At 48.2% G+C, this 15,485-nt stretch overlaps 1 protein-coding gene and 1 non-coding gene across 6 annotated transcripts in view; one reads left to right on the top strand and one right to left on the bottom strand.

Moving 5' to 3' along the window:
• The window catches only part of LOC103666485 (tRNA selenocysteine 1 associated protein 1), a 19,236-nt gene extending 3,787 nt beyond the window's left edge, over positions 1 to 15,449 (bottom strand). Inside the window, exons 1-8 of one of the 5 annotated variants that reach the window (XM_008694514.2) lie at positions 15,295 to 15,449; positions 14,673 to 14,770; positions 9,595 to 9,694; positions 8,928 to 8,980; positions 7,486 to 7,617; positions 6,191 to 6,310; positions 2,577 to 2,736; positions 2,352 to 2,385 (exon numbers count right to left, since the gene is read on the bottom strand). In XM_008694514.2, the coding sequence (XP_008692736.1) occupies positions 2,352 to 2,385; positions 2,577 to 2,736; positions 6,191 to 6,310; positions 7,486 to 7,617; positions 8,928 to 8,980; positions 9,595 to 9,694; positions 14,673 to 14,770; positions 15,295 to 15,321 (724 nt within the window). In that variant the 5' untranslated portion in view covers positions 15,322 to 15,449. The other 4 variants (XM_008694513.2, XM_040619126.1, XM_040619127.1 and 1 more) reach the window with 4 other exon arrangements.
• LOC121099872 lies at positions 10,352 to 10,452 on the top strand. The gene has a single exon (XR_005831613.1). It is a non-coding gene; the product is annotated as a small nucleolar RNA U13 (small nucleolar RNA).
• Positions 15,450 to 15,485: the final 36 nt, after the last annotated feature.

Genomic DNA, 15,485 nt, shown 5'->3' with positions numbered 1-15,485 from the left:
CCTCAATAACGTGGGTGGGTCTCATCTGATCTGTTGAAAACCTAAAGGCCTTAAATTTAGTGAGGTTTCCCAAAGAAGGAATTCTGCCTCAAGACTGTAAGAGAAATCCTGACTTTCCAGCTGGCGGGCCTGCCTTACAGATTTATACATACGATGTCCTACTGGTGATACGGTACGGATCACCTTTGATACAAAGAGTACGTTTCAACTTTTTTTCTTGTTATTTACTGGCATGTGTGTTTCTTTTGTAAATTATTTCAAACTTTCTCACTACTTTTAAGAGTCTGTTTCCTTTTCCAAACCAATGCTGATCTTTTCACATAAGTCCTATGCCTGTTCCTGTAACCAAAAGGATCTTTCTTTCTGTTGGAATTCTGATCTAAATTCTAAGAAGTTCTGAGCATTTACAGAGGCTCCCTATGGAAACGGTAAGAAAGCACGACCGGCCTGGTTTCTCTACTTGGTGTAGGTAACAGCTTTATAGGAACAGTTTAGTAAAGAGCTCAATCACAGACAGGCCTTTGTGTGAGCCGAAGCCTGTGGATACGCTACAACAGAGCACCCTTCCTCACTCTGAAGCCATGGCTCACCCAAACCGAGGAAGAGACGGAGAAGGGCAACGACTCCTGCTGTGCCCCCTCTGGGTGGGTATTAGGTTGAACTGGGAGGCAGTGTAAGTCAGTGGTAAAAAGCATGTAGTCTGGGGCAAGACTGCAAGGGTTCCAAGAGTGACTCCATCTCTAAATACTATGTTGCAATTTACAGTATCATCGACCTTGAACAAGTAATTTGACCGCTTTCCCTTGGTTTTTTATTCTATAAAACCAGAATAAATTGTGCTACTTACCTCAAAACAGTTGTGAAAGTTAAATGTCTTAATAGATGTAAAATGCTTAGAACAGGGCCTGCACGTAGTAAAATCTCAGTAACTATTAGCTGTTACCAATTCCCTAAGCCTCAGTTTTCTTTTCTGTAGATTGGGGATTATAATGGCACCAACCCAACATCATGTTGACAGGTAGCAGGGCCTGGCACAAAATATGTTTGGTATTATTATATTAATGGATGAGAATGAGACTGGAAAATTCTAATTCTAAGGAGTTATACACAGATATTATAATCAGGTTAATATTCTCTTAAAAAAAAAAAGTATTCCCTGGAGGGACCAGTTAGAGACTGAGTACAGAAAGTCAGGAACTCCGGCCTGACTTAGCCCCTAACTCACTGGGTGAGCCTGAGCAGAGCACCTGGACGGCCAGTTCCCCACGCGTCAACTAGAGCCCGTGTTCTGCCCTGCCCACCCCCAAGCTCACTGCTGTAAGATTCAGAGGAAAACATGTATGTACAAGTGCTTTAGTATTATTTTTTTACTTTTACTTTTTATTTATTTTTATTTTTCTAAAGACTGCGTGAGAGCAGGGTGGGGGTAGGGTAGAGGGAGAATCTTAAGCAGGCTCCAAGCCCAGTGTGGAGCCTGACGCGATGAAGGGCTTGATCTCATGACCCCGAGATCATGACCTGAGCAGAAATCAAGAGACGGACGCTTAGCCGACTGAGCCACCCAGGTGCCCCAAGATTTTTTTTTTTTTTTAAGTAATCTCTATACCCAACATGGGGCATGAACTCACCACCCCAAGATCAAGAGTCACATGCTCCACTGTTGAGCCAGCCAGGCGCCCCAGAATTTTACTTCTTTAAAACTTAACATCTATTCAGAAACATGTCTTAAAAAAATTTGTTTTTCATAATATTTTCAAACCTTAGAAATCCTTTTAGTATTAATATCTCATTTGAAAAATCATGTTTGAAGGTTATCAATTCCTTCAGTTTTACTTTCCTTTTTCCTCTGTTAAATTCAGTAGAAATTACAACAAATGCTTTTAATTTAAAAAATTAATGATGGCTATTACTATGTAGCAGATTGGAGTGATTTCAGTTTCTTCATAATATGTTACTGTATTTTCCAAATTTTCAATCATAACTATTACTTGAGAATGAGGAAAAATTGTAACTTAAAGTATATAGGAAAAAATTAAACTATCAAACACACACAAGGCAACAGTTTTGCCGGAGACCTACATGTGGGGGTCGACTGTCCCACGTCTAGGGAGTGACCAGCTCTCTCCCCCGGTGAGCGGCCTCCTCCGGGCTCTCCGGGACCGCACGCACACCTCTGAGGCCCACGCTCACTTCTCACTGTAATTACGCATGCCCCAGCTCTCACTAGAAGCACATTCCTCCAGAGCAGAACCCACCTTGCCTTCCTCAGCATCTGGCTACAGGCACAGTGCCCGCCACAGAGCAGTCACCCGACAGAGGACAGAGGAATGCGTGAACGAACTCTTTCTTACCTTCCAGTGCGTCATCCCCGACTTCTTCATATGTCTGCCAAGAGACCAAAGAGAGGGTGAGCAGCAGCGTGAACGCCTGGCCCAAGACAAGGCGGCCTTATTTTTAACAAATACTTGCTTCATCTTTCCCTGTTTTTTTTCTGAAGCCCAAGCTCCCGTCCCTACTACCCCCACGCCGCAGGACGACCTAAGCCCAGCGGAGCCGGCGGGCCCGCCCGCGGTTACCTGCATGGTGCTCTGCGTGTAGCCGTACTGGGGGTAGCTGTAGCTGTAGCTGCCCGTGTTCTGGTCGTAGCCCCACTGCGCGTAGTAGTTCTGGTACTGCTGGTAATACTGGTTGTAGCTGTAACTGTACATCTGAGTATACTCCACTGGCTTCACACGGCTCCTTAGACGAGGAAAGCAGCAAAAATAAACAACTATAGGCAAGCGTTCCCATAACACTTACTACGCCAGGGCTGTTCAACTGCTTTATGCAGATTAACTCATTTAATCCCCACAACAACCCTATGCAGTAAGAATACGTCTATTCTTATTTTACAGATGAGGAAACTGAGGTCTGGGTCACCCAGTTTGTCCAAAGTCACACAGAGATCCAAACCCTGGCAGTCTGGCTCCAGAGCCCAGGCTTTAAGGTCAGGAGTTTTTAATAGCTAGGTCTGGCTCTCTTATCAAATCTTGTCAGTACTGACTTGTCCTCTTCTCAAGATCTGGGGGTGGGGAGACTGTTTTTCTGCCAGCCACAAAGGCTCAGGTGAACATGGCCTGGAAAATCTGGATTTAGGATGATCCAAGAAGCATTTCAAACTACAAAAGGTCTAATCACCTCTTTCCCACAAAAAAAGAAGTGTTCCAGGAGCCTTACCATCACCACTGTAGTCACAGCTACTGTTTACGGAGTAAGTACTCGGGATTTGGGCACACGGCTTTTCATACACAGGCTCCTGTTTTAAGTCCTACACAACCCTCTGACAGAGCTATTAATTATTGTTCCCATTATACAGATGAGAACACGGAGACTCTAAAAGGTTAAGTGACTCACCCAAGGCCACACCTAGGACTGGAGCCAAATTTAACTCCAAGACTCATGCTCTGAACACCGCACCGTTACATACAGCATCTGCACCTTGCCAGGCTCCTGTATCCTGCCCTGACCAATCAGGGCTGAGGCCCAGGCTCAGTGGACAGCTTTTTTCCCCAGCTGGTATGGCTACCCCAGCCACTGCTAACCAAAGCAGAATGTCAAGCTTGCAAAGGATCTACTGCTTTCAAAAATACACAAAGCCATGTATGGTTGGGTAGGCTTACGAGACAGGTGGGTCTGACCGGCAGTCCTAGAGGAGGGCAATCAAAGGAACGACATGGTGAAGCGCTTCCTGAGTCATCACACTCCGAAGAGCCAGACTCCCAGGTGCAGCCGAACGTGCAGGAGGCAGAGGCTCACACCACGCAGCTGGCTCATGGGGAGAACTGGCTGTCACGTGGTGGGGAATGCACCCGTGTCCTCAGGATTGGTGAGGACACAGTGAAGCCAGAGAGGAAACCAAGTCATAAGCAGGAGCTGAGGGGCGCCTGGGTGGCGTCTGCCTTCGGCCCAGGGTGTGATCCCAGAGTCCTGGGATCGAGCCCCGCATCGGGCTCCCTGCTCTGCTGGGAGCCTGCTTCTTCCTCTCCCACTCCCCCTGCTTGTGTTCCCTCTCTCGCTGGCTGTCTCTCTCTCTCTGTGTCAAATAAATAAATAAATAGATAAATAAATAATCTTTAAAAAATAAATAAATAAGCAGGAGCTGAACTACCACAGCGAATCCTGTCACAGGAACCGCATTCTCAAAATCTGAAGGGCTCTTCACAAGTTCCTTTTGAGTTCAACGTCTGTGTGGTGAGGACTCGGCCAGAGCAGTTAGACAACTCCACGCCTGTCTGAGCATCCCCTGCTGATGGGGTGGCTAGCTGAAGTCCAATGGCAGAGACTCCTTCTCCCTGTCCAGCGCGAGCGTGGAAACCGCTAACGTTCTCGTCCTTGACTACCCCGCCATGTTTCCAAGCAGTGTGCCTCCCTCCTGATATGTTCACAGACTTGAAGGCAGTCTCCCTGGCCTGGGTCTGCACATTTCTGTTCAGTTTCTCCACACTCAGCTCTTGCGGACGAACTCTCAAAAGGACCTCCTCCTGCCCTCAATTCCGAGTGCCCGATGGTACCGCCCTAGACACAGGCACCAAGCTCTGACAACAATGATCAACCAAGAAATGGAACGGAATATAACCTCCTTGCAGAAGGGATTTTCCTTCTCTGTTTACAGCTACAACCCCAAAGTCTAGGTCAGAGCCTGAGGAGTTGCAGGGACTCAGTCACCGCTGATCGAATAAATGGTAACACATCCGAAACAACCAACACATCAGTATCAGAGGAACCTCGGGGCAGAACATACACTCGAGATACCCGCAGCTGTTAAGAAATTCTCTGATGAGGACTGTACAGCTATATGGGAAAGGGAAAGCGTATACGAAGAAAACTGGGGGGAAAAAAAGAATGAGATTATAATTAAAAATGAATAAAGAAATAAATCTACCACATGTAAATTGATCCACACAGGGTGTGTATCTATATCACATATCATGATGTCTGTGGAGAAGCCTAGAAGTCAGAAAACATAATTAGCCATCTTAGGGTAATAAGGAAACTTCTTTCTTTTAAATATGTTCTTTAATGTTTTTATATAGTAGAGGTTATTACTATTTTTTTTAATTTTATTTATTTGCGAGTGAGAGACAGCACGAGCAGGGGGAGCAGCAGAGGGAGAGGCAGGCTCCCTGCTGAGCAGGGAGCCCAATGAGGGGCTCGATCCCATGATCCCATGATCATGACCTGAGCAGAAGGTAGACACCTAACGGACTGGGCCACCCAGGCACCCCTATATGGTAGAGTTTAGAACAAATAACATTTCTGGGGGGAAATCACTCTGGCTGATCTTCCATGTAGTAAATACAGTTAAGCAGCAAAGAACCTCCAATCTTTTGCTGCTTTGAAAAAACCTGGCGATCTGGAAGTTCTGCGCTAAGAATGCAGTCACGCCTCCGCGCCTGGCACGGGACTGCTCAGCCTGGGTAGCACTGACCCGGGGGCAGGGCAGGTGAGTCTGGGGCGGGGGCCGTCCCGCGCAGCACAGGCTGCTTAAGAGCCAGTCTCCACTCACTAGATGCCCACGGCACCTCCCCCACCCAAGTTGGGACAACCAAAATTATCTCCAGGTGTTGCCAATGTCCCCTTCGGGACAAAACGGTCCTAGCCACCGCTTCAGGCAAAGGATAGAAGATTCTATGCAGACAGTAGCTGTCTTCTATCTGAGTGAGAAACTTGCCTGGAGCTGTAAGTGAAGAAGGGCTTTCTGCCTGGCACGACAGGGAGCGCGGTGACGTATAGGATATTCTGCGGTGTCTGGATCATTAACTCCCAGCCGTTCCCACAGCTAAGATCGGGTATACTTTTTTTCCTGCTGCTCAATTCTTATTAATTCTGTGGGTAAATTTCTAACAGGGATACTACTTGGCAAGGGCAGGAACATTAAGTATGCAGGACACACTGCTTTCCCAGTACTGCTACCAGCAATGTCTGAACGTATCTGCCTTCGCAGGTCATAGCTCTCCCCCAGCTGGAAGCTTCTGGAGGGGCAGAGTTGTGCTCGTTCACCCGCAGTGCCCCGCACACAGCCTGAAGTACCAGGCCTCCCTGCAGCCCCCCACCCCGCACGCGGAAGCTCCGACTGTCAACGAGCAGAAGGGGAGTGTCCAGGTGGGCACGGGTCCAGAGGCCCTCCGCCCCCCGGCAGCGCAGGACTCACGCTTTGGGGATTGCCACACTCAGTCGCACTGGCTTAGACCCCAGGCCCACGGCTCCCTGGCACTCGCTCAGAGCTCGCTTCTGTTCCAGCTCATCCGTGAACTTCACAAAACCATAGCCCCTGCAGAAAACAAAAGCACATACCCTGTTTAGATCACAAACGTGATGGAGGTAAAGTCTAAGAGTGGAGGAGAGGGGGAGAGAGAGTCTGTCCGACTCTGCAGGGAGGGATGGGAGATCCATCCGTGGAGATGCGCCTCAGAGCGATGTGAAACTCCGGCACGGAGGGAGCCCGAGTCCGGAGGAATCCCCTCCGCGCCTTTGGTGACCGGGCTCCTTCCTGGTGGCTTCCCTCCCAATCTACTGGAAATCCTGTTACCGTCAGCATCATTATGGTAGAGGCGGCGGTAGGAACAGCTGTGGTTCACTGAGCAAATATTTACGACATCTGCCCTGCACACCAGGTGTCACGTTAGGCAACTGCTCGGCGGTCACAAGCAGAGAAGGTTCCTGCTCTGCTCGACTTTTTTTTTTTTTAATTTTATTTGAGAGAACATGTACGTGCAAGAGTGGGGGGAGGGGCAGAGGGGGAAGGACAGGAAGTAGGAAAGAATCTCAAGCAGACTCTGCACTGAGCCCAGAGCCCCGTGGGGCTCGATCTCACTGAGATCATGACCTGAGCCGAAACCAAGACTGTCGAAACCAAGAGTCAGACACTTAACTGACTAAGCCACCCAGGCACCCCGGGACTCCTACTCTATGTGGGGGATCAACGAATGATAGCTAATACTTCATAAGCACTTATTATTTCCCCAGGATTATCTCGTCAAACTGCCCAAAGACTAGATCACGGCAGTGTCCCCATTGTACTGAGGAGGAAACCAAGTTCAGAGGGCTCTAATAATTTGCCCAACATCATTGTAGAAGCAGGATTCAAACCCAGGTCTTGAGCTTATAACTCAAGGTTGTGCTTGTAACTATTATTCTGATCAAAAATAAGCCTTTCTTGAGGTTTTTCTACCTCTGAAGTAACAATAACAGATAAAGAGGCGAATGCCCGCCACGCATACCCCCCCCCGCTTTATTTACAGCACAGCGTGTAGCTGTTAGGTCAGGCCTGTCGTACCGAGCAGGAAATCGGGTCAGAGGCTGGGCCAGCACCGGAGTCAGGATGCACACCGCAGTCCGGCTCCGGACCTGTGCTCTTCACCCCCAGGCTACAGGCCTCACTCTAACTCCTCCATCTATGAGACAAGTGCTGAACTAGGCAGGCATCAGTCACAGGTAAGGCCTTACTTCGACACGCCCGTCTGGTCCAAAACCACCTTGCCTCCCCGACAGGAGGGGTAGACTTTGACGAAGAATTCATACAGCATGCCATCATCCACATCTGGGGTCAGGTCCCCCACAAAGAGGGAATACTCAGGGCTGAGAGGAGAGAACAAGATTCAGAGACAGACACCAAAAGCTTTGTTCTAACAAGCTCGTTGGGCCCATTCTAGATAAACCTCTCCTGGGCCTTCCCAGGGAACAGCACATCTGATGGGTCCTTAGCCGGGTCCTAATTTGTTGTGTTTGGCAGTCCTGGCAGAGTTATGGAAGCAGCCCGTCCCAAGCGCATTACCCACTGAACAAAGCCTGTCTGGCTTCAAATATTATAGGAGTGCAGGTGGGGGGGGCAGTCAGAGGTGCTCAAAAGAGAAAACTAGACACTCTGTGTTCGCTGCAAATTTTTTTTTTTTAAAGATTTTATTCACTTATTTGACAGACAGAGAGTGAGCACAAGCAGGGGAGCAGCAGGCAGAGGGAGAAGGAGGTTCCCCGCTGAGCAGGGAGCCCAACACGGGACTCGATCCCAGGACCCTGGCTGAGAACATGACCTGAGCCAAAGGCAGAGGCTTAACCGACTGAGCCACCGAGGTGTCCCTTTTTTTTTCCTTTTTTAAAGTAGGTTCCACCTCCAGCGCGGAGCCCAACGCAGGCCCAAACTCACAACCATGAGGTCATGCCCTGAGCTGAGATCAAGAGCTGGATGCTTAACCAACTGAGCCACCCAGGTGCCCCTGGCTTCTCTTTTTGAATTTACAAAACTTGGGTAGGACTCCCTTGTTTTGTTTCTAGCATTTTTTTCACTTTTAACAAACCACCAACTTCTTGACCTGTCCTCATCTGTTACAAAATGAGTTATTAATGGATATGCAGTATTCCAATTAATGAACATAGTATCATTTAAGCCACTTCTCTATTATTAGATTATATGGGTTTTTCCCCAATTTCCCCCATTACATGTAATATTTCAAGGAACACTTTTGAGGCTAACCTTTGCACACATCCACATATAAATTCTGAAGTAGAATTACAGGGTCAGTGGGTACAAATCTTTTTAAAGCTCCTGATACACTGTTTTAAAGCTTTTGAAGAGCACCCTGAAACGATCAAGTTATATCCCTACAACAGGTCAATTCTTACTGAATAAAACATCAATATTGCGGGTACTAACAGGGTGGAAGGCTGGGGGCAGGACCAAATAAAGAGAAGACACGGGTCTTGACAAGAAGCATGCTGGGCAGGTCCACCAGCGGGGGAAGGGGTGGGAGTCATCCTTCAGGAGGAAGGCAGAGCAGACCAAACTCGGCTCCCCAGCCTCCTCTTTGGTGGTGACCAGCACAGTGATGCATCCTGTCTCTATCTAGACATTTCCTGGGGCTTGAAGCTGCTCGGGGCTACCCTGCACTTACCTGTTATCCGGCTGTTTCCCGTAAGTGGCATAGTTCAGTTTAAAACGTTTTGCCTACAAATTTAAAAACAAACAAACTAAAACAGAGAAAGGTGTTTCAAGAGTCAAACAATATTTGAAAAAAACTGAAATAAATTACCTTGGCCAAAACATCTCCCCCTCTCTAAGCCTCAGCTTTCTCTCCTGTATAAAGTGAGGGGTTGCACGGACGGCCGCTAAGGGCACTGCCAGCTCCGTGGTTCTATGAGCCCAGGTGTGCCAGCTTGGTGCGGCTGTAAGCTAAGTAACTGTGGGAAGAGCAGAATGTAACTCTCTTGAGATGTGTCCTCACTGCTGCCAGCCTGTTCTAGCTTTGCAATCAGACAGGAGGTCTAGGGTTGCAAGTCTTCCGTGAAGGGAGGCGGCGGGGCAGAGTGCAAAGGGCATGGATTTGAGAGGCAACCAATCTTCAGTTTGCATCCTGCCTCTGCTAGTTACTACCCGTGCTGCCTCGGACCAGTGATTCCACTTCCCTGAGCTTCGGTCTCCTGACTGGCAAAGATACCGACGCCTACTATGCAGGCTGGTTATAGGAGTAAATAGAGTGAGTATACAGTAGGGATTCAATAAATGAAAGTTATCGATGACAATAAAAAATGGGAACATCGTCATTATCCAAGCATCCTTACAGGTGTGGCTCCTGGCAGGGGTTTCCCATTAATTTTATGCAAACACTTCTCGGCTGTGGCCAAATCTGCAAATTCTACAAAACAGTAGCCAGCTGGGATTCTGCAAAGAAAGCAAACAAGAGAGAGGAGAATGGTTCAAGATGGGATTCCCAGATGGGACTGAGCCCTGGCCCGAGGGGAGGGAGAACTGTTTTTCTGATCAGAGCCCATACGGTTTTTGTTTCCTGACATCTTTCAGTTCAGAACTAACTTACAAACCTGAATATAAGGACTGCCCATCTGGGCCAGTCCCAGACTCATCTGGTAAACATTTACTGACGCACTGTACCACCTTTGAAGTGCTTTTGCCAAAAATATTTTTTTAAGATTTATTTATTTGAGAGAGAGCACACGCACAAGCAGGGGGGAGGATCGGAGAGAGGGAGAGCAGCAGACTCCCTGCTGAGCACCCAGTCTGACGCAGGGCGAGATGCCATGACCTGAGCCGAAACCAAGAGGCAGACACTTGACCCACTGAGTCACCCAGGCACCCCTAGAAATATTTAATACAATCCAATCAAACCCTAAGATCTAATGTTCAGTTTACAGGGGATATTAGGGACAGAACATGTAAAGCACCACCACAAGCAAGCAGATAAAACCAGATTCCAGAACGCAGAACCTTATGTAAGACAATTAGTCTCACCTCTTTAAAAAGTCAGTGTTACGAGAAAAGATAAGAGGCGAGCTTTCCTGGGCTTAGAACAGACAGGAGCTGACCCTTCGGTAGTTCATAACTGTGATGGCTGACTGTTCATACTGTGGTGACATGTACCCCCTCAAACTCTGTTACAACCTTGGCACATGACCTATCTGGCATGGGGAAAAAAAGAGAGTGAGAGAGACATTAAAAAAAAAAAAAGCTACAAAAGATATTCCGAGGGCACCTGGGTGGCACAGTTGGTTAAGCCTCCGACTCTTGGTTTTGGCTCAGGTCATGCAGGGAGCCTGCTTCTCCCTCTGCCCCTCCCCTCTGTGCACACACGCTCTGCCTCCCTCTCTCTGCCATAAATAAATAATAAAATCTTAAAAAAAAAAAAAAGAATATTCACACTGTTGTGCAACCACTGACTGCATTCTTCAGCACTATGCTCTGTTGCATATTATTTTCCATGGGTCTTATCTTTTCCCCTTATTTTCTCTGGTCTTGGTTTTTAGATTTGCATTTATTTATTTTACAGTATTCTCACAGACCAAAGTCTCAAATGAGGCAAGATATAAATGTAACGTGTCTGTAAATACCACCACAAGAAACAGCTAGATTTTAGTAATTGTGGATAGGAAAAGATAGTTCCAAATCTTATTTCAATAAAGTAGAAAGTATTACAGAATGTGTTCATACCACTAACTGATTATCTGGGGTTTTCTGTCTACAAGAGCAAAAAGAAGAAAAATATTTAGGCTAGCGTGATCTACCAGTGAGAGAATCTGTTCCCAGAGTACAGAACATATAAAAAGCAAGCGGAGAGAGTATGTAGGGAACTGGGGGGATACAGGCACCAATTCTGAGGAGGAGGGAGCAGCAGAGCCCCGGCCTCTCAGGGAAAGGCTGGCACGCTCTTGGCTCTCCCTGAGGGTAGCTAGTACAGCTCTTCATCCCTACTCTGGGCTGCAGCTCCCAGACCTCAGGATGAAAACTGAGGGCCCCATGGACTAGTGGGGTGGGGGATGGGGATCCCCCCGAGGAACATTCCACGGATGGGCACAGGGTCCTTTCTGAGACTGTTCATCAGACCTGAAGGCTCAGAGTCAAGGTGTGTTAATGGTCTCATGCAGCAGGACCTGGGGAGCCCCTCCGTGGGCCATTCTCTCCATATTTTCTTCCAGGCTGTGTAGTTGCTTCTCCCTTTCTACTTGTTCCCTGTCACATCCTGGCAGCCAAGGAGCCAGGCAATGAGTTCTCTAGGCCTCCCTCAGAGTCACTGAAAACCTCTACTGCATTGGATACAGAAAACGCTACAGAGGGGCGCCTGGGTGGCACAGCGGTTAAAGCGTCTGCCTTCGGCTCAGGGCGTGATCCCGGCGTTATGGGATCGAGCCCCACATCAGGCTCCTCTGCTATGAGCCTGCTTCTTCCTCTCCCACTCCCCCTGCTTGTGTTCCCTCTCTCGCTGGCTGTCTCTCTCTCTGCCGAATAAATAAATAAAATCTTTAAAAAAAAAAAAAAGAAAGAAAAAGAAAGAAAATTCTACAGAGACCAGTGGAAAGGCCTGTCCTGCCCACTGCAGAGAACAGGCATGGAACCAAAGTCTCCTTCTTGGAGCGCCTATATAAATATGCTCCTGTCTCAAGTGTTCTGCTGTTAGGAGCTTTGGGGAAGTTGGTTCCCAGTTATCACCTAGCGTGGTGCTGGTTTTTCCTCAGTCCCTTCCTCGGCCACACTGCATTCCTGTATGTGAACAGCCTCGTGGCTGCCTTGGTCTTTTCTCATTTCATAACATGGCTGAAGACAAAAAACAAAAACACAAAACAACCCCAAACTGTTCCTAGGTATGGAGCTGCCTTGGCTCCTCTGGCCAACCTAGTAGTCTTTTAAGTTTTAGCAAGCACCCTTAACCCACATGACTGATTAAACCTTGGCACATTTATAGACCACGCATTCTTTCCTAGAAAGAACAGAGCACTTCTACATGTCACCAGGCTCTCTTGCACCACCCGGGGCACCAAGAAACCAAACCCTCTTACACAACACCCCCATCCAACCCCCTCCCCCCAGCAAGGAACCAGACCCCATTGTAATACTGTCAAGCAGCACGATAACATCTGTAGTCGGCACCATCAGACTGCACGTAGTCAAGAGTTGTCATAGACCACTGCACTCCCTTAACTGATTCACTGCCCTAAAGCACTTTAAAAGTTTCTGGGCCAGGAGAAACCTTCGATGGCTTTTGGACAAGAGTAGCTGGCCTCCTGAATAATGCTCATGTTCCTTTCCAGTCAAAACTCGTCTCTGCGGGGGGCGGGGGGGGGAGTGGCAAGAGAAAAAAAACAAAAAACCTCATCTCTAGAATACTGGCCTTTCCTTTACAGGCAGCCACACTTGGGTTTCAGTAACAGGTACTGGGATTCTGAATACACAAAGTACCTGTCAACCAAAAGCCAGAACTGACCACACTTCATTTCTCTCATCTGTATTTTTCACCATTTGATGTTTTAGCAAGCTTCTTTAGCAGAGTACCTGGCGGAGAAACTGCTCAGTAAACACTGTCAAACTGATAAGGGAATCCTCCTTTTTCTAACTAGAAGCCTAAGGAAAACTGAGACCCCTCAAGAGAAGGAAGAATGTGGAGGCAATATAGCACCACTATCTCAAAATATTCTCTGCATTTGGTTTTGTTTACGTATGTACTGTTTTGTTTCCCCATTAGAATGCAGTAAACTCCACGAGAGGAGAGACTATGCCTGGTTTGTTTCAGCCATGTATCCCGGGCACCTAGGAGAGCAGCACACGGCACTGCTTCTACAAATAACTTAGGTGAATGACTGAGTTAAGGGCACTCATGACTTGGAGAACAGATCTGAGTCCTGTTTTGTCATTTAATAGCTCTGTAAACTTTAAGACAGTTATGAAGCTTCTCTAATAATAGTACTTAGCTCAGACGTTTTTGTGATTTAAAAAATGATTTTAGGGGCACCTGGCTGGCTCAGTCCATGGAGCATGCGACTCTTGATCTTGGGGTTGTAAGTTTTGCTTTGTTTTTAAAGATTTTATTTATTTATTTGACACTGGGCGGGGAGAGAGCAAGCACAAGTAGAAGCGGTAGGCAGAGGGAGAAGCAGGCTCCCTGCTGAGCAAGGAGCCGATGTGGGGCTCTATCCCAGTATCCTGGATCATAGCCTGAGCAGAAGGCAGCTGCTTAACTGACTGAGCCACCAAGATGCCCCAATAGGGTTGTAAGTTTGAGCCCCACGCTGGGTGTGGAAATTACTTAAAAATAAAATCTTTTTTTTTTTTTTAAGATTTATTTATTGGGGCTCAGTCCATTAAGCATTTGACTCGATTTCAGCTCAGGTTATGATCTCGGGGTTGTACGATCGAGCACTGCAGGGGATAAATAAATCTTAAAAAAAATAGAATTTTAAAAGATTATTTTTATTTTTTTGGAGAGAGAGAGAGAGAGAACGCATGACCCTATGAGCAGGGGGAGAGGGCAAGCACACTCCCCACTCACCAGGAAGCGCGCAATCCCAAGACCCTGGGATCATGACCTGAGCTGAAAGCAGAGGCTTAACTGACTGAGCCACCCAGGTGCTTCGGGAGAGAGATAATCTCAAGCAGGCTCCACACCCAATGCAGAGCCCCACTGCAGGCTCGACCTCAGGACCCTGAAATCATGACCTGAGCTAAAATCAAGAGTCCAGGCTTAAGGACTGAGCCACCAGGTATCCCCCTAAAAAATGATTTTAAAATGCTTACTACCAGGGCGCCTGGGTGGCACAGTGGTTGGGCGTCTGCCTTCGGCTCAGGGCGTGATCCCGGCGTTCTGGGATCGAGCCCCACATCAGGCTCTTCCGCTACGAGCCTGCTTCTTCCTCTCCCACTCCCCCTGCTTGTGTTCCCTCTCTCGCTGGCTGTCTCTATCTCTGTTGAATAAATAAATAAAATCTTAAAAAAAAAAAAATAAAGTGCTTACTACCTAGCAGCTCATAACCTGTTTATATTTATTGAGCATATGCCACATGCCAGACTACTCTAAAATGCTGAATGTCAATTAACTCATTTAATCCTCGCTGTAACTCTATGAGGTAGATGGTGATTTCATCTCCATTTTCAGTCACGGTGAGATGGAAATGGAGAGGTTTAGTAATTTGCCCAAGGTCACACAGTAGACCTAACTTGCAGTCTAGCTCCAGAATCCAGTCCTTAAGCAATATGCTATACTTCCTCTCAATAAGCCCCCAAATGTTAGCGTTTATGTTATATTAACTATTTTTAGGGGGTGAGAAACTCTGACTTTTCGATGTTTACATTCTCGAGAATGACACTGGCAGCACGGTCTATTAAAGGAGAATTGAGAAGCTGGAAGGAGAAAATGTACCCAGTGAGGCGGTTTCGGATTATTTTGACGCTCATCACGGTCTCCCCCATGGTGGCAAAGGCTCTGGAGATGAAATTCTCATCCATGTAGGGCTCCAGCTGCGTAAATACAAGAGCAGAGCATTCAGGCTAGCGTCCAGGCTCCTCATTCCCGGCTCCAGAGCCCCGCCAGGGTTGGCTACACGCTGCTGGTGCGGGCGGGGGTGAGGGGAGTGGAGATGGTCATCTACACACTGGCCTGAATCCCACCTCCCACGTTTTCAATCCTCGCCTCCCTTCCCTTCAAACTTGCTCCCTTTAGGGAGTCTCCTCCTTGGATCTACGAACCCTATCCCTCCAGTCCTAGAGCCACAGCGCCCTTCAATCCTCGGGGTTCCTGCCATTCTATCCCGGTAAAGAACCTCCCTTTCCCTTCCATGAACGCAGGCGGAAGGCTAGGAACCCCCATCCTCACACTCGGTCCCTCCACCTAAATTCTGGGACCCGTCTGTGTCACCCAAAGAACTCCCCTCCCCATTCACTTCCACCCTTTTGGGATTCAAGGCCCCTTCCCCTTCAGACTCTTCCTCCCCCGTGACACTCAGACTCATCTTCCTCGCACCCGGGCAGCCGCCCTCACTCACGTCGCCCATCCACAGACTGGCCGCCATGCCCGCAGCCCGGCGGTGTGTCTGCGGGCCGACGACGCCAGCGCCGGCGCCAGACCGCGGGGCCGGGACCGCCAGGGAGCATGCGCCTCCGACGCCTTCTGCGCACGCTCCGAATCTCAGCGCCCAGGGCCACGTCGGGATGCGCCGCTCCGGGTTTTTCCGAC

The sequence above is a fragment of the Ursus maritimus genome, unplaced genomic scaffold (assembly GCF_017311325.1).
Source record: "Ursus maritimus isolate PB19 unplaced genomic scaffold, ASM1731132v1 scaffold_32, whole genome shotgun sequence".
NCBI classification, from domain to species: Eukaryota; Metazoa; Chordata; class Mammalia; order Carnivora; family Ursidae; genus Ursus; species Ursus maritimus.
The sequence above is the reverse complement of the archived record's forward strand: the minus strand, read 5'-3'. Positions and strand labels throughout refer to the sequence as shown.